The sequence below is a fragment of the Physella acuta genome, unplaced genomic scaffold (assembly GCF_028476545.2).
Source record: "Physella acuta isolate Inbredline_101_S28 unplaced genomic scaffold, ASM2847654v3 ptg000079l, whole genome shotgun sequence".
NCBI classification, from domain to species: Eukaryota; Metazoa; Mollusca; class Gastropoda; family Physidae; genus Physella; species Physella acuta.
Window position 1 is genome coordinate 3,186,256 of NW_026731599.1, and position 25,250 is coordinate 3,211,505.

A 25,250-nucleotide genomic window follows, 5' to 3' on the forward strand; every position below is an offset into this window, starting at 1 on the left:
AAGTGCACCGATAGTTGTACATGTCAGGTTTCAAAAGTGACCTCTCCCACACAAGCATACACAGATGGTAGTCTTACGCTCTGATCGCAGCCCCGGGAGCTCGATCCATTCTCAAACATTATTCAGTATCTTCCATATCTCAAGATTCCATTCATCACCTAGCATTATTCAGTATCTTACATATCTCAAGATTTCATTCATCACCTAGATAGGATAATTTTACAATTTGTAGCGATCAAACTCTTCGGCTTAATCTAAGGCACGGTGGAGATAACATCTAGATTCATAAAATAGGTTTCAGACAAGTAGTTTACATATAGAAATCATACATTGTGTGACACCGCTCAATTTATTTATACTGCTAGTACTGTTGGCCAGCCGGGCGATAGATTTAAAATGTTACCTCTGAAGTTGATGTGACGTTTTAAACCAAAGTTTTATGTAGGAAGGGATCTTGAAGTATTATAACACTAGACCTAAACAATGCAAGAAGATGGAACAAATCTGTTGTTTTCATTTTTAATTTCAGCAGCTTACATTTTACCTTTCTGTGCTTGCGACTTGCCTTGATATTTAATAAGACTATATTTTAGAACAGCAGAAAGGCAGAAACTTGTGAGCCGGCAAAATAAATAAAAAAATCGTTTTAGATATACACGAGAACATGGAAATTCTGGAACACAGGAGAACATGAGATAGTTTGAAGAATGTAAGCGATTTTGTTCAAGATGAAAATGGCACTGTTAGAAGATGAAGTTAGCTATTCTAATTTGAGCAGCCCCGAAATTTCATGTCGTTCCCCCAGCTTGGGTAGCCCATAGGCCTTGAGAACGTTGTCTGCTTCCTGCCTGCTCTCTGGCGACATCATGCGGCGCAGGTCCATGCTGACATCGTGCGAGGCGCCCAGGTTAAAGTCCACCTTCAGGGCCTCGGCTGCCAGGGCCAGGTACTCGCCCCTGATGTCCAGCCGCTTGAGCAGCGCGGAGAGCGAGCGCCTGGGGTTGTTCATGAAGTCCTCGTACAGGATGGAGCCCACGTTGTAGCCCCTGTACCGCAGGTCGGCACACTGCGCCACACTGGCCGCCCAGCCTGCCGTCAAAATGCCGACAGAATCCAGCTTCTTGGGCACCACGCCCGGCACCTTCTTCTCGTTGAGGAAGACGTTGTAGTAGTAAAAGTGCGACCTGACGAATGGCAAAAATGTCGAGAGGATGCTGTTGTCCATGATGAAGCGGAGAGCCTTAGGGGCGGGGTCCTGCTGCAAGAGGCTGAGGTTGGACACGATGCTCTTCATGCTGTTGCGGTACATGAAGAGGTAGCGGAACTTGGGGAACACCTGGACAATGTCCTCCAGCAGACAGGTCGTGCTGGGTCTGGCCTTGACGAACACAGAGTTGTAGCGGTCGTCGTGTTTACACAGCAGCCGGACACAGCTGGCCAGCAGCTGGTTGTACTCACCCGGCTGCAGCTGTTTGTTTTTGTAGAGGAAGCCCAGAGTGGTGATGGCGTCCGGTTCAGAGAGGACAAGCAAGCCCGGAATACGGTACATCATCTGAAACAGACACATCATCAGCTACACATCATCTGAAACAGACACATCATCAGCTACACATCATCTGAAACAGACACATCATCAGCTACACATCATCTGAAACAGACACATCATCAGCTACACATCATCTGAAACAGACACATCATCAGCTACACATCATCTGAAACAGACACATCATCAGCTACACATCATCTGAAACAGACACATCATCAGCTACACATCATCTGAAACAGACACATCATCAGCTACACATCATCTGAAACAGATAGATCAACAACTTTACCCAGCAGAGAGTATAACGTTCAATCTTTACCCAGCAGAGAGTATAACGTTCAATCTTTACCCAGCAGAGAGTATAACGTTCAATCTTTACCCAGCAGAGAGTATAACGTTCAATCTTTACCCAGCAGAGAGTATAACGTTCAATCTTTACCCAGCAGAGAGTATAACGTTCAATCTTTACCCAGCAGAGAGTATAACGTTTACCCAGCAGAGAGTATAACGTTCAATCTTTACCCAGCAGAGAGTATAACGTTCAATCTTTACCCAGCAGAGAGTATAACGTTCAATCTTTACCCAGCAGAGAGTATAACGTTCAATCTTTACCCAGCAGAGAGTATAACGTTCAATCTTTACCCAGCAGAGAGTATAACGTTCAATCTTTACCCAGCAGAGTATAACGTTTACCCAGCAGAGAGTATAACGTTCAATCTTTACCCAGCAGAGAGTATAACGTTCAATCTTTACCCAGCAGAGAGTATAACGTTCAATCTTTACCCAGCAGAGAGTATAACGTTCAATCTTTACCCAGCAGAGTATAACGTTCAATCTTTACCCAGCAGAGAGTATAACGTTCAATCTTTACCCAGCAGAGAGTATAACGTTCAATCTTTACCCAGCAGAGAGTATAACGTTCAATCTTTACCCAGCAGAGTATAACGTTCAATCTTTACCCAGCAGAGAGTATAACGTTCAATCTTTACCCAGCAGAGAGTATAACGTTTACCCAGCAGAGGGTATAACGTTCAATCTTTACCCAGCAGAGAGTATAACGTTCAATCTTTACCCAGCAGAGAGTATAACGTTTACCCAGCAGAGAGTATAACGTTCAATCTTTACCCAGCAGAGAGTATAACGTTCAATCTTTACCCAGCAGAGAGTATAACGTTCAATCTTTACCCAGCAGAGAGTATAACGTTCAATCTTTACCCAGCAGAGAGTATAACGTTCAATCTTTACCCAGCAGAGAGTATAACGTTCAATCTTTACCCAGCAGAGTATAACGTTTACCCAGCAGAGAGTATAACGTTCAATCTTTACCCAGCAGAGAGTATAACGTTCAATCTTTACCCAGCAGAGAGTATAACGTTCAATCTTTACCCAGCAGAGAGTATAACGTTCAATCTTTACCCAGCAGAGTATAACGTTCAATCTTTACCCAGCAGAGAGTATAACGTTCAATCTTTACCCAGCAGAGAGTATAACGTTCAATCTTTACCCAGCAGAGAGTATAACGTTCAATCTTTACCCAGCAGAGTATAACGTTCAATCTTTACCCAGCAGAGAGTATAACGTTCAATCTTTACCCAGCAGAGAGTATAACGTTTACCCAGCAGAGGGTATAACGTTCAATCTTTACCCAGCAGAGAGTATAACGTTCAATCTTTACCCAGCAGAGAGTATAACGTTCAATCTTTACCCAGCAGAGAGTATAACGTTCAATCTTTACCCAGCAGAGAGTATAACGTTCAATCTTTACCCAGCAGAGAGTATAACGTTCAATCTTTACCCAGCAGAGAGTATAACGTTCAATCTTTACCCAGCAGAGAGTATAACGTTCAATCTTTACCCAGCAGAGTATAACGTTCAATCTTTACCCAGCAGAGAGTATAACGTTCAATCTTTACCCAGCAGAGTATAACGTTCAATCTTTACCCAGCAGAGTATAACGTTCAATCTTTACCCAGCAGAGAGTATAACGTTCACTCTGTATTACAAGCTCAGATGAAATGAGGTCAGCATCAGCCAAGTGACATGGTTGGCTGCCCGTCAATCAAATAGACAAGCAAATGTAGCGTGTGGGAGGGGGGGGGAGGGGGTGACAGTCACATAGACATAACGCCTATAAGACCAGCCTAAGTTGTAATCTTGTCAATATATCGTCTAGCCTATAAGGCAGCCTAAGTTGTAATCTTGTCAATATATCGTCTAGCCTATAAGGCAGCCTAAGTTGTAATCTTGTCAATATATCGTCTAGCCTATAAGACCAGCCTAAGTTGTAATCTTGTCAATATATCGTCTAGCCTATAAGGCAGCCTAAGTTGTAATCTTGTCAATATATCGTCTAGCCTATAAGGCAGCCTAAGTTGTAATCTAGTCAATATATCGTCTAGCCTATAAGGCAGCCTAAGTTGTAATCTTGTCAATATATCGTCTTGCCTATAAGGCAGCCTAAGTTGTAATCTTGTCAATATATCGTCTTGCCTATAAGGCAGCCTAAGTTGTAATCTAGTCAATATATCGTCTAGCCTATAAGGCAGCCTAAGTTGTAATCTTGTCAATATATCGTCTTGCCTATAAGGCAGCCTAAGTTGTAATCTTGTCAATATATCGTCTTGCCTATAAGGCAGCCTAAGTTGTAATCTAGTCAATATATCGTCTAGCCTATAAGGCAGCCTAAGTTGTAATCTTGTCAATATATCGTCTTGCCTATAAGGCAGCCTAAGTTGTAATCTTGTCAATATATCGTCTAGCCTATAAGGCAGCCTAAGTTGTAATCTTGTCAATATATCGTCTAGCCTATAAGGCAGCCTAAGATGTAATCTTGTCAATATATCGTCTTGCCTATAAGGCAGCCTAAGTTGTAATCTTGTCAATATATCGTCTTGCCTATAAGGCAGCCTAAGTTGTAATCTTGTCAATATATCGTCTAGTGCTATCAGCAGATCAGATCGGCAGGATTTAGTAACAAACAGTTGCAGTCAGCCATTCAGTAAGATTCAACAATCTACTGCCTCACTCAGTAAGATTCAACAATCTACTGCCTCACTCAGTAAGATTCAACAATCTACTACCTCACTCAGTAAGATTCAACTAGTTACTGGGTCAGTCCGTAAAATTCAACGAGTTATTGCGTCAATAAGATTCAACGAGTTATTGCGTCAATAAGATTCAACGAGTTATTGCGTCAGTAAGATTGTGACGCCAAGTCACGAGTCAGAAGATTTACCTGACTCAATAGGGTGGAGCCGCTTCTGGCAGTGCATGCCATCCACGTGACCGGGATTCGGGGGTTGCCTACGTCACTGGCCATTTTATGGAACGAGGCCAGCGGAAGTGTGATGACGTTGACGGCGTGATGGTACTGGTTCTGGTAGAGAAACGTGCTGTGTTTGGACTTGTAGACGTTGTCGCCCTCCTTGACCTCAATGAACACGGCCTCCTTGCGCGTCATGCAGTACAGCGAGACGTTGGGCATGAAGATGCAGTTCGGCTGCCTGAAGCCCTTGTGGGTGGTGATGAAGTTGCTGGGGTCCGCCACCGAGTGGTCCAGGAACTTGCTCTTCCAGAAGATCTCCTGTACGTGGGCGCTCTGCTTGAAGTTCAACCCCCTGGCCGCGTCTCGTCTGATGCGCTCAACACCTGAGACAGCCCAGGTAAACTTTTGGCAGGTCAGCACCAGACGTCGGGTCACTCGGTACAACAGGAACATCAGAATCTGGGGGGAGATTTACAGGAACATCAGAATCTGGGGGGGGGGGAGATTTACAACAGGAACATCAGAATCTGGGGGGGGGGGGGAGATTTACAACAGGAACATCAGAATCTGGGGGGAGATTTACAACAGGAACATCAGAATCTGGGGGGAGATTTACAGGAACATTAGAATCTGGGGGGAGATTTACAGGAACATTAGAATCTGGGGGAGATTTACAGGAACATCAGAATCTGGGGGGAGATTTACAGGAACATCAGAATCTGGGGGGGGAGATTTACAACAGGAACATCAGAATCTGGGGGGGGGGAGATTTACAGGAACATTAGAATCTGGGGGAGATTTACAGAAACATTAGAATCTGGGAGAGATTTACAGGAACATTAGAATCTGATGAGAGATTTACAACAGGAACATCAGAATCTGATGAGAGATTTACAACAGGAACATCAGAATCTGGGGAGAGATTTACAACAGGAACATTAGAATCTGGGGAGAGATTTACAACAGGAACATCAGAATCTGATGAGAGATTTACAACAGGAACATCAGAATCTGGGGAGAGATTTACAGGAACATCAGAATCTGATGAGAGATTTACAACACGAACATTAGAATCTGATGAGAGATTTACAACAGGAACATTAGAATCTGGGGAGAGATTTACAACAGGAACATTAGAATCTGGGGAGAGATTTACAACAGGAACATCAGAATCTGATGAGAGATTTACAACAAGAACATCAGAATCTGGGGAGAGATTTACAGGAACATCAGAATCTGGGAGAGATTTACAGGAACATCAGAATCTGGGAGAGATTTACAGGAACATCAGAATCTGGGAGAGATTTACAGGAACATTAGAATCTGATGAGAGATTTACAACAGGAACATCAGAATCTGGGGAGAGATTTACAGGAACATCAGAATCTGTGAGAGATTTACAGGAACATCAGAATCTGGGAGAGATTTACAGGAACATTAGAATCTGATGAGAGATTTACAACAGGAACATCAGAATCTGGTGAGAGATTTACAACAGGAACTTTTGACATCTGGGGGGGGGGGGAGATTTACAGGAACATCAGAATCTGGGGAGAGATTTACAGGAACATTAGAATCTGATGAGAGATTTACATCGGGAACATTAGAATCTGGGGAGAGATTTACAACAGGAACATAAGAATCTGAGGAGAGATTTACAGGAACATTAGAATCTGGGGAAAGATTTACAACAGGAACATAAGAATCTGGGGAGATTTACAGGAAACATTTGAATCTGAGGAGAGATTTACAACAGGAACATAAGAATCTGAGGAGAGATTTACAATAGGGATACTCACCTGTCACGGAATGTTGACACACACACAGACACACACAGACACACACAGACACACACCACTGACCTGTAAAGCCCTGTCACGGAATATGTTGACACACACAGACACACACACATACAGACATACTGACACATACACAGACACACACACAGACACACACAGAGACAGACACACACAGACACACACATACATACATACATACTGACACATACACAGACACACACACAGACACACACAGAGACAGACACACACAGACACACACACACCACTGACCTGTAAAGCCCTGTCACGGAATATGTTGACACACACACACAGACACAGACACACACACACCACTGACCTGTAAAGTCCTGTCACGGAATATGTTGACACACACACACAGACACACACACAGACACACACAGAGACAGACACAAACACAGACACACACACCACTGACCTGTAAAGCCCAGTCACGGAATATGTTGACACACACACAGACACACACACCACTGACCTGTAAAGCCCTGTCACGGAATATGTTGACACACACACAGACACACACACACAGACACACACACACCACTGACCTGTAAAGCCCTGTCACGGAATATGTTGACACACACACACAGACACACACACATACAGATATACAGACACATAAACAGACACACACACACAGACACACACAGAGACAGACACACACAGAAACACACACCACTGACCTGTAAAGCCATGTGAAGGAATATGATTACAAACACACACACAGACAGACACACACACCACTGACCTGTAAAGCCCTGTCACGGAATATGTTGACACACACACACACAGACACACACACACAGACACACACACAAACACACAGACACACACACCACTGACCTGTAAAGCCCAGTCACGGAATATGTACACAGACACACAGACACACACACACACAGACACACAGACACACACACCACTGACCTGTAAAGCCCTGTCACGGAATATGTTGACAGCTTTACTGAACTGCTCCAGGTGATTGTTGGCCTCGGGTTTCACGTCCATGATGGTCTCACTTGACGCCAGACATCAACAACAGCAACACAGATGTGGCTCCTGGGGCAGTTGTGGTCAGCTGTGGTCAACTGTGGATAGATGTGGTTAGATGTGTTAGATGTGGCTGGATGTGGTTAGATGTGGATATATGTGGATATATGTGGTTAGATGTGGTCAGCTGTGGTTAGATGTGGTCAGCTGTGGTTAGATGTGTTAGATGTGACTCCTGGGGCAGTTGTGGTCAGCTGTGGTTAGCTGTGGTTAGATGTGGTTAGATGTGTCAGATGTGGTTAGATGTGTTAGATGTGGTTAGATGTGGTCAGCTGTGGTTAGATGTGGTAAGATGTGTTAGATGTGGTTAGATGTGGTTGGATGTGGTGAGATGTGTTAGATGTGTTAGATGTGGTTAGATGTGGTCAGCTGTGGTTAGATGTGGTCAGATGTGTTAGATGTGGTTAGATGTGGTCAGCTGTGGTTAGATGTGGTTAGATGTGTTAGATGTGGTTAGCTGTGGTTAGATGTGGTTAGATGTGGTTAGATGTGGTCAGCTGTGGTTAGATGTGGTTAGATGTGGTCAGCTGTGGTTAGATGTGGTCAGCTGTGGTTAGATGTGGTTAGATGTGGTCAGCTGTGGTTAGATGTGTTGATGTGTTTAAATGTGGTTAGATGTGGTCAGCTGTGGTTAGATGTGGTAAGATGTGTTAGATGTGGTTAGATGTGGTTGGATGTGGTGAGATGTGGTTAGATGTGGTTGGATGTGGTTGGATGTGGTGAGATGTGGTTAGATGTGGTTAGATGTGGTCAGCTGTGGTTAGTTGTGTTTAGATGTGGTTAGATGTGGTTAGATGTGGTTAGATGTGGTTAGATGTGGTTAGATGTGGTTAGATGTGGTCAGCTGTGGTCAGCTGTGGTTAATTGTGGTTAGATGTGGTTAGATGTGATTAGATGTGGTTAGATGTGGTTAGATGTAGTTAGATGTGGTCAGCTGTGGTTAGATGTGGTTAGATGTGGTCAGCTGTGGAGTAGATGTTACTTGGTCAGATGTGGTTACATGTGGTTAGATGTGGTAGATGTGGTTAGATGTGGTTATATGTGGTCAGCTGTGGTTAGCTGTGGTTAGATGTGGTTAGATGTGGTTAGATGTGGTTGGATGTGGTTAGATGTGGTTAGATGTGGTTGGATGTGGTTAGATGTGGTTAGATGTGTCAGATGTGGTTAGATGTGGTTAGATGTGGTCAGCTGTGGTTAGATGTGGTTAGATGTGGTCAGCTGTGGAGTAGATGTTACTTGGTCAGATGTGGTTACGTGTGGTTAGATGTGGTAGATGTGGTTAGATGTGGTTATATGTGGTCAGCTGTGGTTAGATGTTGTTAGATGTGGTTAGATGTGGTTGGATGTGGTTAGATGTGGTTGGATGTGGTTAGTTGTGTTTAGATGTGGTTAGATGTGGTTGGATGTAGTTAGATGTGGTCAGCTGTCGTTAGATGTGGTTAGATGTGGTTAGATGTGGTTAGATGTGGTTAGATGTGTTAGATGTGGTTAGATGTGGTTAGCTGTGGTTAGATGTGGTTAGATGTGGTTGGATGTAGTTAGATGTGGTTAGATGTGTCAGATGTGGTTAGATGTGGTTAGATGTGGTAGATGTGGTTAGATGTTGTTAGATGTGGTTGGATGTCGTTAGATGTGGTTGGATGTGGTTAGATGTGGTTAGATGTCGTCAGCTGTGGTTAGATGTGGTTAGATGTAGTTAGATGTGGTTAGATGTGGTTAGATGTGGTTAGATGTGGTCAGCTGTGGAATGGATGTTACCTGCTCAGATGTGGTTAGATGTGGTTAGATGTCGTCAGCTGTGGTTAGATGTGGTTAGATGTAGTTAGATGTGGTTAGATGTGGTTAGATGTGGTTAGATGTGGTCAGCTGTGGTTAGATGTTGTTAGATGTGGTTGGATGTCGTTAGATGTGGTTGGATGTGGTTAGATGTGGTTAGATGTGGCTAGATGTGATTAGATGTGGTTAGCTGTGGTTAGATGTGGTTGGATGTGGTTAGATGTGGTTAGATGTGGCTAGATGTCGTTAGATGTGGTCAGCTGTCGTTAGATGTGGTTAGATGTGGTTGGATGTAGTTAGATGTAGTTAGATGTGTTAGATGTGTTAGATGTGGTTAGATGTGGTTAGCTGTGGTTAGATGTGGTTGGATGTGGTTAGATGTGGTTAGATGTGGCTAGATGTCGTTAGATGTGGTCAGCTGTCGTTAGATGTGGTTAGATGTGGTTGGATGTAGTTAGATGTGGTTAGATGTGTTAGATGTGGTTAGATGTGGTTAGCTGTGGTTAGATGTGGTTGGATGTGGTTAGATGTGGTTAGATGTGGCTAGATGTCGTTAGATGTGGTCAGCTGTCGTTAGATGTGGTTAGATGTGGTTGGATGTAGTTAGATGTGGTTAGATGTGTTAGATGTGGTTAGATGTGGTTAGCTGTGGTTAGATGTGGTTGGATGTGGTTACATGTGGTTAGATGTGGCTAGATGTGATTAGATGTGTCAGATGTGGTTAGATGTAGTTAGATGTGGTCAGCTGTCGTTAGATGTGGTTAGATGTGGTTAGATGTGGTTAGATGTGGTTGGATGTCGTTAGATGTGGTCAGATGTGGTTAGATGTGGTTAGATGTGGTCAGTTGTGGAATGGATGTTACCTGGTCAGGTGTGGTTGGTATTTTAGGTCTGTGACCTGCCCCAGTCTCCCAAGTGCACTCCATCGTGTCACCTTTTAATTGCACCCCGTCGTGTCACCTTTTAATTGCACCCCGTCATGTCACCTTTTAATTGCACCCCGTCGTGTCACCTTTTAATTGCACCCCGTCGTGTCACCTTTTAATTGCACCCCGTCGTGTCACCTTTTAATTGCACCCCGTCGTGTCACCTTTTAATTGCACCCCGTCATGTCACCTTTTAATTGCACCCCGTCATGTCACCTTTTAATTGCACCCCGTCATGTCACCTTTTAATTGCACCCCGTCGTGTCACCTTTTAATTGCACCCCGTCGTGTCACCTTTTAATTGCACCCCGTCATGTCACCTTTTAATTGCACCCCGTCATGTCACCTTTTAATTGCACCCCGTAGTGTCACCTTTTAATTGCACCCCGTCATGTCACCTTTTAATATTCGAACTATATCAAATGACAGCCCTGTGTAAGTGACGAAGTTCAGATTTGTTTGCACAAAGTTTTTTTTATGAGCTTAAGGCCCCATACATGGCCCTACTTTACACATCCTGCCCTACACAGCGCGGGAAGCTCAACACATTTCCTGCTCCTGTACAGGTCAGGGGGTTTAGTGCTTCTCAGTGGCGTAGCGAGGTCGGGTGTCACCCGGTGCGGTGTCACCCCCCCCCCCCCCCCCGTAAGAAAAAATATGTATTCAAATATTTTTTTTCTTCTGGATGTATTTAATTTTTTATAGGTTATTAAGTTTTCCTCAGGCATAAAAATTGCAACGTTTAGTTGAAATAACTTACTTCCCTCCCCCGTCACCCCCACGGTGATTGCTTTAAACTATGCACAGATAATACCAACGATTTGTATCTATATTCGGTTATAAATTCAGCGGGATGTTGCATGTCATGGTGTCGTCCCCCGTTCCCCCCCCCTCCCACCCTTGTCGGGGTTTGTCCACTTTGCTCTTAAAAGACTATTTATTTAATTCACGCTAATTAATCAGTAAATTAAGTAAAATTATCTTTTTTCTGTATATATTTGCTACTTTTTGCCTTGGCGTCACCCCCCCCCCCCCCTAAATGGTGTCACCCGGTGCGGTCCGCCACCGCCACTCCCCCCCCCCCCTCGCAATGGTGCTTCTGTACATTGGGGGGGGGGGGTATAAATCGTGCTTCTGTACATTTGGGGGAGGGGGTTATAAGTAGTGCTTCTGTACATTGGGGGTTTATAAATGGTGCTTCTGTACATTGGTGGTTTATAAATATATAAAAATAGGGGAACCCGACAAGAAATCATGGTGGGGGGGGGGGGGAGCCGACGTGAAACAATGTCAAGAACAAAACGACTGACACACAAAAAGGCCAACTTGAAATAACTTTATAAGATTGCCGTTGACATATGGCCGATATTTATTTAAAAACCCAGTCAGTACAGAAGGCCTTGCTCATTTTTCCGCATGCGCAAATTTCTGTTTGCGCTTTTTTTCTGGTGGCACTTTTTTTCGCATTTTTCTGTGTGCGCTTTTTTCTGTGTGCGCTTTTTTGTTGTTGCTCATTTTTCTCTTTGCGCATTTTTCTGTGTGCGCAAATTTCTGTTGCGCATTTCTCTGGTCACTTACGATGTTAAATCTTGTGGGTATACATTATGGGAGATGTCAGGTCTATACAAACGTGATACAAATTATAATAATATCTGTGGCAAGATTCAGAATGTTTGCTAAAAACGACGTAATTTTTTTTTTCATGTGTAAAAGATCTTCAAAATTTACGCTACTTCACATTTCCTACACCCTAATGTATCTCCAAGTCTAAGCGTAAAAAAATTATATGTAAGCCCTGCTAGAGGGGGGGGATGACTACACTATCTACCTCTCCCTAGGCTTAAGTAATAACTGTCCGGTCAGTGCAACCGTGGTAAAACCCACGGTGGTTAAACCCTAACCTTAGTCTAGATAAAACACACATAAACTTTGACAATTTAATAAAATTTATGTAACTGAAATGGAACCAACAATACAACGTAAACATTAAGTCAAATTCAAAATATCCTAATTCAACACTAAACAAACGCCAAACAAACAAAACACAACGTTTGATGGAATATTATGTACCCTCGATGCCTCGGATAGTCTACAAGTCTAGGCTCTGACCACACAGACAACCTTCCTATCCCATACGGCCACCGAAACGTCATCTAATATCCGCATCAAACATCAAACAAAACAATACATACAAAAAACTACATACGAAACAGTACAAAACAATACGTACAAAACAATACGTACAAAACACCCAGCCAAGTTGTACTAGCAACCTCACTTCACGCACGAGGTGCGCCAAGCGCCCACACAGAAATTGACCAGAACTACATTCTGGTTATAAGGTGAAAAAGGACTAATGCTGGCGGTCAATCGGCCTTAAATACCCCGTGACTGGCCGGTAGGGGAAACCCCGTAGCCGCTGTCCAGTAGAGAATTCACGCACAGATTCGCACACAAAAATATAATTTAAAAAAAAAACATCAATTCACCCGTTTACATATATATATATATATATATATATATATATATATATATATATATATATATATATATATATATATATATATATATATATATATATATATATATATATATATATATATATATAAGAAGAGCAGTGTTTCTTCCAGACTTTTTTCTCCGGGGGGGGGGGGGGGGGGCGGACACTGTTAAAAGTATATATTTTCTATATAAATTATATAAATTTCATTTCGTTCGGGGGGGGGGGGGGCGGTAAAAAAATTTCGGGGGGGGCTTGGCCCCCCCCCCCACCCCCCCCCCCCCCAAGAGATGCCTGGAAGAAACTATGAAGAAGAGAGAGAGAGAGAAAGCTTAGTGCGTAAATCTGTATTCCTAGTAGTTTGACATGTATACAATACATAAGCGCCAGTTCTGCCTTGAAATAAGACGTGGTCTCTTATCAGCGTGTCACGTCGGTCCTTTGATAGACATAGTGCAAGTCTCGCGGGAATATTTTAGATAGACATGGCTATAGTGCAAGTCTCGCGGGAATATTTTAGATAGACATGGCTATAGTGCAAGTCTCGCGGGAATAATTTTAGATAGACATGGCTATAGTGCAAGTCTCGCGGGAATATTTTAGATAGACATGGCTGTAGTGCAAGTCTCGGGGAATATTTTAGATAGACACGGCTATAGTGCAAGTCTCGCGGGAATATTTTAGACAGGAATCATGTGGACCTAAGATGACAAGAATTATGTATTCTGGGCCACCATTTTTATGAAAAGCACTGAACATTCAACATGTTTTAAGAATATGTTATAACTATTATTTTTTTGTGCCAACGAATTCCTTTGCACCAGTTCTGTTGTTAGGCGTGCTTATGTTCTAACACGGATTTCATATCTTTGAATGTCATGCAAAGCTCTAATAAATTTGACTTGCAAGCGACCAGTAGGAATTGTTAAGCATTAATCATCAACAGGAATGTCCTTTTGTTTACCAGTCACTTCACAAAGCCGGACACACCTACATTCTTCTATTGTTCGCTCTACATTCAGCTAGCATTACTAGTTTGATTTCAGTTGACGTGTTCGCAGTTGACTTTGGGGGTCATCCATAAATGAAGTCATGCTTTTTTGACGATTTTTACCTCCCCCCTCCCGTCCGTCACACACCAGCCTACAACCCACACCACCACCCCACCCCCCACCCCTCAACATAGCATTTGAATTTTTCTTAAAATACGATATTTTTCCAAAATGGTGTCTGAACTCGATGTTAACATAGAGTAATTCAATCAATTCCTATTACAATTTATAAAACAGTTTTCTAAAACGCGAAATAACGGCTAAAATTCGTTTTCAAGCATTGCTTTTTTATAATGCAAAAGTGTGACGTCACACCATCTGACCCCCCCCCTCCCCCTCATCACATACCGTCACAATTTCGAAGGTGAGGTAGAGTTCAACTGTTTCTGTGACCACGGCATACACAGGGATTGTGTGATCACTTCTTCTATTCACGTGCGCTTTTAGTTAACTGGCTCTAGCTAATGAAAGCGGTCGTTGCTTAATCGCTCTAGCTAGCGGTTTACAAAAAGGGTTGGAACCATCACGTGACTATGACAAATGAACTTACAACTCTGGGTGTGACAAATAAACTTACAACTACAACTCTGCTGTTGTTAGTTCTCAGCGGAACCAAGCATCGATTCACGTGGACCTACTGAGGCGCGTTAAATCAGTGTTTCTTCCAGACTTTTTTCTCCGGGGGGGGGGGGGGGGGCACTTGAAATTTTCGGGGGGGGGGGGGTAGACGTTCTTCGGGGAGGGGGGGACACTGTTAAAAGTATATATTTTCTATATAAATTTCATTTCGTTCGAAGAGATACCCGGAAGAAACTCTGCGTCAAATGGAGCCGTGACAATGAGCCCCGATAAAAGAAGCCTTGCCAGCTGTATAGCATCAGAGAAAAGGTCCGAGACGAGATAGAGAGAACCCCTAGGAAAATATGAGAGGGAAATGTACAGGTCTGCTGTGGGCTCAATTTGTAATGTGCTATCAGTGTTCTGGCGTCGCTAGGCGGAGAAGGGGTGGGAGTCCGCCCCCATGTGAAACCACCCGGTTCAAATAAAAAAAATTGTTGGGGAGGAGGGGATTTCATACCGGAAGTGCAACAATAGTTGAAGGGGGGAGGGTGTGGGGGACACCCTCAGCTACCCTCACCGAGTAACAACCAGTGTTTCTTTCAGACTTTTTTCTCGGGGGGGGGGGGTGCGGATTGAATTTTCAGGGGGTGGGGGCGGACACGGTTAAAACTATTTTTTCTATACAAATTCTATTTGGTCATGGTGGTCTTGGTGTTAGCTTTGGGTGTTGTGGCAACCAAAACAAAAATTCTCTATCCTAGGGAAAAACAGAACTTGTGGGAGAAACTTAAATGGATGTATCAAAGATAAACAGTTGAATTAAGCGGCGACATTAATGAAGTCAAGCTAAAGTGACTGGAAGATAAAGCTGACTTGAATGACTTGAAGCTAACGATGACTTGAATGCAGAGGCGTAGCGAGGGGGGGGGGGGCGGGGTGCGGACCGCACCGGGTGACACCATTTAGGGGGGTGACACCAAGGCAAAAAATAGCAAAATCTATAGAGAAAAACTTGAGGGGGGGGGGGGTGCAAATCGAAAGTTCAAGGGGGGGGGGTGCAAATCGAAATTTTGAAAGTTTGTCCCCGGGAAGGGTCGCTACCGCCTCTGGGGGGGAGGTGACACCATTAAGTGCCGCACCGGGTGACACCCGACCTCGCTACGCCACTGCTTGAATGACTTAAAGCTAACGATGACTTGAATGATATGAATTTTACGGGGACTTAAATGACTTGAAGCTTACGACGACTTGAATGACTTGAAGCCAACGGTGACTTTCTACCCCCTAGTGTGCGAGTCAACAAACACAGTGACCTAGATGATGTGTGGGCGACGTGTCGAAACGACGTGGTGTTACACCAGGAGGTCGACACTCGCTACATGACGAGTTGACACAACTTCTTGTGTCCAGCTATCTGACTAACTCTGACTAAATGAGTGACTAAATAAGGTCGTGGACTATATCAGTCGTGCTAAATTGAGTCGCTCTTTATGCTTAATGAAGCAGTCTCTAAAACTTACATCATTACTGCTTGATTGGAGCAATAAAACAACTTTTAATAAGTTGTAACAGTGAGATATGCACAGTTCCACACTAGCATGGTTTAGAAAATACATTTAAAATACGAGTCTTGTTTACTTACCCAAAGGCCTAACTGCGATATTAATCCGTGTAGACTATCTCCCCTGTCTAAAGCCTAAGTGTAAGGCCAACATTAATCCGTGTAGACTCTCTCCCCTTTCTACAAGCTTGCGTCAACAGGAGCAAGGCTTTCCCTGCCCACACCTTTTATTCGGTTAAATTGGGCTGGCGGTCATGAGGAAAGTATGAAGCGTTAGGCGTGGATGGTGTCACCAAGGGAGGGGGGGGGGGTACCATGGTGTATATGGACTGGATCTGGAGTGGGTAGTTCGACAACTGGGCCAGGTTGTACCATACAAGTAGACGCTACACATTGTATACAGTTGGCTTGGGTGTACAACAAGCGGGTGTTAGCTTATGTGGCCGCTGTTATAGTTTTATACTGTTGGCCCTTGTGTAAGCTTATGTGGCCGTTGTTATAGTTTTATACTGTTGGCCCTTGTGTAAGCTTATGTGGCCGCTGTTATAGTTTTATACAGTTGGCACTCGTATAAGCTTATGTGGCCGCTGTTATAGTTTTAGACTGTTGGCCCTCGTGTAAGCTTATGTGGCCGCTGTTATAGTTTTATACTGTTGGCCATTGTGTAAGCTTATGTGGCCGCTGTTATAGTTTTATACAGTTGGCCCTCGTGTAAGCTTATGTGGCCGCTGTTATAGTTTTATACAGTTGTGTGATGTCACGGGTGTTGTGTGATGTCACGGGTGTTGTGTGATGTCACGGGTGTTGTGTGATATCACGGGTGTTGTGTGATGTCACGGGTGTTGTGTGATGTCACGGGTGTTGTGTGATGTCACGGGTGTTGTGTGATGTCACGGGTGTTGTGTGATGTCACGGGTGTTGTGAGATGTCACGGGTGTTGTGTGATGTCACGGGTGTTGTGTGATGTCACGGGTGTTGTGTGATGTCACGGGTGTTGTGTGATGTCATGGGTGTTGTGTGATGTCACGGGTGTTGTGTGATGTCACGGGTGTTGTGTGATGTCACGGGTGTTGTGTGATGTCACGGGTGTTGTGTGATGTCACGGGTGTTGTGTGATGTCACGGGTGTTGTGTGATGTCACGGGTGTGTGTGATGTCACGGGTGTATGGCAGAGTGTGATGTCACGGGTGTTGTGTGATGTCACGGGTGTTGTGTGATGTCACGGGTGTTGTGTGATGTCACGGGTGTATGGCAGAGTGTGATGTCACGGGTGTTGTGTGATGTCACGGGTGTTGTGTGATGTCACGGGTGTTGTGTGATGTCACGGGTGTTGTGTGATGTCACGGGTGTTGTGTGAAGTCACGGGTGTTGTGTGATGTCACGGGTGTTGTGTGATGTCACGGGTGTATGGCAGAGTGTGATGTCACGGGTGTTGTGTGATGTCACGGGTGTTGTGTGATGTCACGGGTGTTGTGTGATGTCACGGGTGTTGTGTGATGTCACGGGTGTTGTGTGATGTCACGGGGTGTTGTGTGATGTCACGGGTGTATGGCAGAGTGTGATGTCACGGGTGTCGTGTGGTGTCACGGGTGTTGTGTGATGTCACGGGTGTTGTGTGATGTCACGGGTGTTGTGTGATGTCACGGGTGTTGTGTGATGTCACGGTTGTTGTGTGATGTCACGGGTGTTGTGTGATGTCACGGGTGTTGTGTGATGTCACGGGTGTTGTGTGATGTCACGGGTGTTGTGTGATGTCACGGTTGTTGTGTGATGTCACGGGTGTTGTGTGATGTCACGGGTGTTGTGTGATGTCACGGGTGTTGTGTGATGTCACGGGTGTTGTGTGATGTCACGGGTGTTGTGTGATGTCACGGGTGTTGTGTGATGTCACGGGTGTTGTGTGATTTCACGGGTGTTGTGTGATTTCACGTGTATATGGCCGAGTATGATGTCACGGGTGTATGGTCGAGCGTGATGTCACGGTCTTGTGTGATGTCACGGGTGTTGTGTGATGTCACGGGTGTATATGTTTTAATACAGCTGGTTTTTTTATTTTAGTGTTAAAATATTTCTCTACTCAATAATGAAAAAGTCTCCCCCCCCCCCCCCCATCCACAAACCATCTTGGACTAAGGCTGGTAAAGCGAGTTTAAACCTTCACTAACTGTTCAGAGTAGGCTATTTTTTCATTGTTACACAATCGTATAAAAAGCGTTAATGCTGATTGTTTTTCGGAGTATCAAATTATTTATCTATTCATCTACTCACCCAATCCAATGTAAATCTTCCAATTTACGATGGCATAAAGTGCCCATCCCATCCGCCGATCTTAGAAAAATATAGTGAGCGCTTTTACTCGTCACTGCTACTGAAAAGTAGCGATTTTTATTTTAATGTTAAAATAACAATTGTAAATTAGCACGTCAAGCCTTGCGGTCGATATTTTCTCATTCAACTGTGTATTTTTCAATATTGCAGCTTGAAATTAACTTTTTTTTTTAAATCTACCCTTTTGGTTTCACTATGGTCGGCGCCGTGGGGCGGACCGTCCCCCTAGCTATCTGCCTGTAGAAGACATTAAATTATGCAAACAATTTTTGTCCTAATGTTATTTTCTGGGAAAAGAGTGGGTGGATGACAGAAGTTTTATTTATATATATATATATATATATATATATATATATATATATATATATATATATATATATATATATATATAGGCCTATATATATATAATAAATATTTATATCATTTAACTGAGACATCTATAATATTAAAAGTTGGCAATTAAAAAAAAATTAGCCTAGTCGCTTGTATTTTAATTTTCATGGCGAGGTAAATAGCGTAGGCCAACGCAAAAATACTTTGTTAGGTGTAGCCTAAGCTTGAAAGGCTAATCAAAATGGATGCCGCTCATGGTTTACATCAATTCATTATTTTAATTTCATAAGTTAGATCTAGGTGTTAACTAAATTTTTATGAGTTATTCATAAATATCGATTAAATATGTATCATTAAATATATTATATTCAGTTTGATTCGTTATGTTTAACTGAGGTTCATGGCAGATGAATTGTTTTATAAGTTTTGAGGGAATCATTTTCATGCCGCTTTTGATGTTGACAATAATTTTTAAAATGTAAACAAACCAAATGAAATGAATCTAGATCTAAATCTAGATCTAGATTAGTTACAGTTTCGGTTGTAAAGGTCTAGATCTCTAGATCTAGAATCTAGATTTAAATATTTAATATATTGTCCGTCCTAGATCTAGGCCTATAGGCCCCTATATTAATATTATTATTAATTTTAATCCACAGAATTTACAATTTTAGAGAACCATAAAATCTCAACCGAAAATTCTTCTGTTTATTCTAAGGTAGGTTAAACAAAATTTAATAATTTAAGTTAGTAAGTTAGTAAAGTAATTTAAAAGTAATAGATCTAGTTCTAATTGCTAATACTAATAGATATAATATAGGGGCCTATAATATAGGCCCTATAGGCTAATTTATAATAATTAATACTAGATCTAGTCTAATAGTAATCATGGTAATCTATCGTTTTAGCGTAATCAATTCGGCTGCAGTAGTAATGTGCGGGAGAGGTAGCTGATGAATATATTTGTTTAAATAAGTATATTTAAGTCAAATTTTACAAAATATAACAGATACTTGATTAAAATTAACAATCAGTGACCAAAACAATTTAAAATATCATGAAACTAACTTTAAACTAGGTGTTTGAGATAAATATTAGTAGATAAAAACAGCGGCCATCTTTCCAAATAAAATTTAGAGTAGTTTCCCTTGATACAAATGTCTATTCGTATGTATATTGTGTTGACTTTGTTGTTTGAAATACATAGTTGTCTTGTTTAATATAAGTAGGACAGAGGGCCATCTTCTTATCTTTAATTTCAATTGAAATGAAGGCTATGTATGAATGTACATCCAAAATCTCAAAAACTTTTGGGAGGTCCATCATTTATTAAACCCTTTTGTACTGATGAACTTGTCAATTATTAGGTCGTCCATCTTCTTCATAAATGACGTTGGACTCAAAATATGGGACGGTGTAAAATATTTAAAAAAAAAAAAAGATGAAGAATATATTCGTTTTCGTTAGAAATTGTGATTACGCGTTCGGGTATTGTAGAACTGCGATATGATATTAAATCATCATCTTGCTTTTAGTGACGATTGGGGGAAAGGGAATTCATCGTCATCGTATGACGTCATTTATGGACAGGACCGGCGCGAACTAGGCTGTCGCCTAGGGCGCTATCCGTAGGCGGGGGGGGGGGGGGGGGCGCCAAAATGGGTTGGAAAAAAAATTGAAAGTTTGAGGGGGGGTGCAAATCGTAAGCTTGTCCCCGGGCGCCGGGAAGGGTCGCTACGCCTCTGATAATATGGGGGCATGAAAAAAAAATTGCAGAAGGGGGGGGGGGGCTTTTATTAACTAAATAACCTGGCGCTGGCACTGTTTATGGGTGATCCATTTAAGCCTAGTTGTTTATTTTGTCTGTAGACATTAGTCTTAGGCCTACACTTTTTCTGAATTAAGATTATTGTGTTTATAAAAATAGTTTTAAATTTTAATTAGTTACATCTGAATACCACATGGGTTTTTTTTCTTTGCCTTCTGCTTTCATCAGTTTTTTTATTTGTTCAATAGTCGATGTTTACCTATCCCCACCATCAATTATTACAAAAACAAAAAACACCCACTATATAGTGATATCTCCCTATAGAAAAAAAACTAGATCAACCTATAGTTCGTAGGAAAATAGAATCTATCACTTATTCGTCTGTTAAAAAAAAAGAAATACGTCATTTTTCTCAACCCCGCCGTTTCATCCCCCACTTAACACAACGTCACCAAGTTTGCGGCGCGCGTGACGTCATTTGTCATTAGGCTAATGTTAAAGAAAGAGATACCGCGTAATTAAAAAAGTCAAAACAGGCACTAATGCGTTGAGACTTTAGCGACGTTTAGTCTGAAGAATAGATCTAAATGACTTTAGTACGGTATATTATATTGGTGTTTAATTTATTACAGTGGCATGCTGTGCTCCCTCTACTACACAAATTCACGTGCTTTTAATTTCTGCAACCTGCTGCTCTGAGACGTTCGGCTCTAAAATGCCCGTGACACAGCGGCCTCCGTAAATACATTTAGGCTCCCGGTCCCACCTACAAACTTCGTCTGCCCATTAAGCTCCTCGCAAAACTTGTGATTGATATGTGGACATAAGCGGCGCTAGTGGTGGTGTCAAAAGGGACACCCCCCCCCCTCCCCAAGCTCAGCTCTTAAAGATGCTCCGCACTTCATAAAAGACAAACTAGATGTTCAGACATCGTCGGACTCGGGCGTTTAGCCGACGGCCGTATTCCTAATGCACCGTCCACTGCTAACACTATTTCTATATTAAACTCAAGCCTATACTGAGCTCTGGCTTTTTACATTAGCTGCTGTCGTATTAAGGGTTGATCTTTTGTTATGCCCCATGTCGCGAAACTTGCTGTTTTGTCCAATTTTACCTGCAAGCCAATAATTGTCTTGGACTCTTGTCGAATATCGTTGCCAGGAGCTACTTGGTTTGAGCCTTATTGTCAGAAGTTATTTCATTTGGAGTCAACATAGTGCGGCCTATTTTCGTCGGTAGGCATTTAGTGGCAGGCCCTTTTTGGCGGGGATGGTGTGCTGAGGTTGTTTAACACCGCTTAGGACAACAGGCTTGCAATAGTTATGATCATTTGTTATGAGCAAAGGTATGCATGAAAACGAACGCTTTATGTCCCTCATTTTCATTGAGCTTTATAGAAGTCTTCCATAACTGACATCACTCACCCCCCTCCACCCCCCCCCATCACCCCTTCATTATAGGTCATAAATTGCAGTCCTACGTAAATTGACGTCACATTAGAATAGCATATGTGACATCGTTTATGGACAACCCATATCACTCATTTTGGGTATTTGATATCAACATTTTGACAACAAAGGTTATTCAAAATGTATATTGGAGGTTAGGACTTGATATCTACCATAAATGACATCACGCACTTAAGGGGTGGAGTAACTGGTTTAGAGACCACGGTTCACGTTGGAAGTGGAAGGGGTAAGAAATGTATTTTGCCTAATACAAAAATGCTGAAAAAAAATCTTTTCGTTAGAATAATGGCTTGACTTTTTAACAGACAGGGCAAAAAGGTAATTTTCGACATTACGACTATTTCGTGACGGCGACAAATGGGGGGGGGGGGAGTTAAGGTAAAGAGCGGTCAAAAAACGTGACGTCATTTATGATTAAATCAATAATTAAAGGAAACAACATGAAATGAAAATAGCAAACAAACAACAATTATTCAATTAACTAATATTTAAATAAACATTAGATATGTAGTGGTAGCTCTATAAAAATAGTCTGGAATTTCTTAATGTATAAAAATTGCATCTTATAATAATAATTCTAGAAGTGATGTTCATTTTCAGTAAATTAATTAAATTGTTTAAAGGGCAGAATTTAAAAAAAAAACACATGCTTTGTCTTTGTATTTAAACACAAGACAATCGTATTTAATAGCAAACATCAATACATTTCCATACAAATAGAAATTAAAGGGAAATGACTCTAAATAATATTTTCTTAAGATGGCCGCTGTTTTTAATAGCAAATTTAGTATCTGGAATATCGTTGTTAAACCTTAATTTCATGACATTTTTATTGATTTAACCCTTAAATGTGGTTTAATATTCAATTATCGGTAAAATCTTAGTTTAGCGTCGTAAATTCGGCCAAAACTAGTAATGTGGGAGAGAGTGAATTAATGAATATGTCATTAAATATGAGTATATATTCGTATATTTTGATAAAGTATTATAGATAATTGAATAATAGATCACCATTGATGGTTAAATCAATTTAAATTTCCTGAAATTAATTTTTATCAACCCTGTTCGAGATAGTAAATTTGCTATTAAAAACAGCAGCCATCTTAAGAAAATGTTATTGAGAGTAGCTTCCCTTTCATTTCTATTCGTATGAAAATGTATTTAAATATGATCGTCTTGTTGTATAGTCCATATTACAAAGCATTTTTTTTTAATGTGAATTTCCTAACAAACAACTTTATTAATTCTAGAAGCATTGTGAGATGCAACTTGTATCCATGTATTAAATCACGTTTTTTTTAAGCTAATGTTTATTTGATCTTACTATTACTAAATAGTTGTGAGTTTTTTCTTATTGTTTTAATGTTCACTATTTTCATTTCAGGTTTTTCTTTTCATCAATTAGTAATTCTATCGTAACTTATGACATTTTTTTTTACTTCTCTTTACCTTAATTAAACCCCAACCTCCGTCATATTTTTGTCGTCAATGTCACAACAAGTCATAATGTAAAAAATTACGCTTCACTCTGCCCTATCTAAGATCTCTAACCATAATTTTGACAACATTAAATGTTTGTCATCATTTATATATACAGAGAGACAAAATGTATTATCCACCAGCTTCCCTCGTAAAACATCATCTAAAACAATGAGCCAGTCCACCCCTTAAGTGCGTGTTGTCATTATGGTCGATCCCAAGTCTCCACCTGCCAGACACATTTTGGTTATCCTTTGTTGTCAAATTGTCAATATCAAGTACACAAGTGAGTGATATGGGGTTGTCCATAAATGATGTCACATATGATTTGCTACGAGAGTGAGTGAAGATTTGTGACGTCAACTCAGGCGGCTTTGCAATTTATGACGTGTCGGTCTCATGAAAGGAGGTGAACGGGGAAAAATAACTAGATGGTTGATGGAGAACCTCTATAATGCTTTGTTCAATCAAAATAACGATAAATAAACATTAGTATACGTATACCTTGCTTAAAACGAATCATCACAAATGTTGCAAGCCTGCTAGTTTAAGACATTCGGCAAAACGACCGCAACACATTATCCCCGTCAAAAAGGCTTGCCACCAAATGCCTGCCGACGAATAAGCCGCGTCTAATGCGGGGCGTTAGGAATACGGCCATTAGCATGGGGCCGCGTTAGAGCACCAGTAGGCTATCGCGCTTTGTAAGATGACGTAAATACTTAAATTCAATTTCGCTAAACTGCGCGAAAATTTAGTAATGTTCCATCGTTTGAGGAAATTTATTTTCTTGGACTTAAACTTAAATTGAAATATCATGTTGACTGTCTGACTCTTAATTTCCGAATATCACTTTTAATGTATCAAGATTCAGAACTATTATTTACTTTAATATAAGTGTCATCTTATCGTTTATTGTGGTTTTTATAAAGCGCAGAGCAGCTACAAAATCGGACGGCCATCCTGTTTTCACCAAGCTTCTTTTGGAGCTTAATATGGGTAGTCTAGTTCTATACAGTGTGAGCTTAATATATTTTTAAAGGGCCGAAAGTCTCAAGACAGCAAGCTTGCAGAAATAACTACGTACGTTTAAATGGACGAGTGATAGATGTGTTAGGGGCTGTTTAATGAACACAAACTTATGTAATCAAATTAAACGTCGCAAAAGCGTCAAAAAGGCAGTGCTTGTTGTTTTTTTTATAAAATTAGCCTAACGGTCGGCGGTACCGCTACATGACGTCACGTGCGAGCGTTAACTCGGTGACGATGTGCTAAGTGGGGGAATGAAAAAGGTGGGGTTCAAGAAATGCGACTCGGCAAGCTTTTTGCATTTCTTGACCCTTCTTAATAGTTCTTTCGTCCCCACTGAGAAAATGTATCACCAATGAATGACACGTCATACTTCTACAGCTGGTCTTTCTCCCACAACCATCCCGTTTTCACGAAAAAAAAAACCTGACCCGTCTCCAAAATCACATCGCTGAGTTCTACTCAACCTCTCCTCACCACAAATCACAATTTCTATCTGAAACAATATGTTCATATGTTTGCTCTGTAATAATGCACGCTGTCATTACTATCTTAAGAGCGACGTCATTTATGAGCGATCTAATATTGATTTGCTTACTGCAAATAAAGTGTTCAAAAGTTCGACCTCCCAACAATTGTTGTGGTCTTGGATGCACACTATTAAGTCTGATACGGTCTATTAGTCATTCATGTCAACTATATTTAAAAAAAAAAGAAAAAATTACTATACAGGGGGTCATCCATAAATGATGTCACGCTTTTTTTGACGATTTTTACCTCCCCCCCCTCCCCT

General features: G+C 41.6%; 2 protein-coding genes across 7 annotated transcripts in view; one reads left to right on the top strand and one right to left on the bottom strand.

The window, feature by feature from the left end:
* On the bottom strand, positions 1 to 7,713 carry LOC131956054 (uncharacterized). The gene is made up of 3 exons (XM_059320409.1): positions 7,553 to 7,713; positions 4,782 to 5,270; positions 1 to 1,552 (listed from the first exon to the last, which is right to left on the bottom strand). The coding sequence occupies exons 1-3, from the start codon at positions 7,631 to 7,633 to the stop codon at positions 761 to 763; spliced, it is 1,362 nt and encodes a 453-aa protein (XP_059176392.1). The 5' UTR covers positions 7,634 to 7,713; the 3' UTR covers positions 1 to 760.
* Positions 7,620 to 25,250, top strand: part of LOC131956013 (myoneurin) — a 25,924-nt gene continuing 8,293 nt past the window's right edge. Inside the window, exons 1-2 of one of the 6 annotated variants that reach the window (XM_059320349.1) lie at positions 7,620 to 7,728; positions 19,372 to 19,430. In XM_059320349.1, coding sequence (XP_059176332.1) covers positions 7,632 to 7,728; positions 19,372 to 19,430 — 156 coding nt within the window. In that variant the 5' untranslated portion in view covers positions 7,620 to 7,631. The other 5 variants (XM_059320386.1, XM_059320360.1, XM_059320367.1 and 2 more) reach the window with 5 other exon arrangements.

What these genes read in the sequence shown, in the direction of transcription:
- LOC131956054 (XM_059320409.1), bottom strand. Translation starts at nt 7,633, where the DNA reads ATGGACGTGAAACCCGAGGCCAACAATCACCTGGAGCAGTTCAGTAAA. An exon ending in TCCGTGACAGGGCTTTACAG is followed by an intron (nt 5,271 to 7,552) that starts GTCAGTGGTGTG and finishes ATCTCCCCCCAG; the next exon opens with ATTCTGATGTTCCTGTTGTA. An exon ending in GCTCCACCCTATTGAGTCAG is followed by an intron (nt 1,553 to 4,781) that starts GTAAATCTTCTG and finishes TGTCTGTTTCAG; the next exon opens with ATGATGTACCGTATTCCGGG.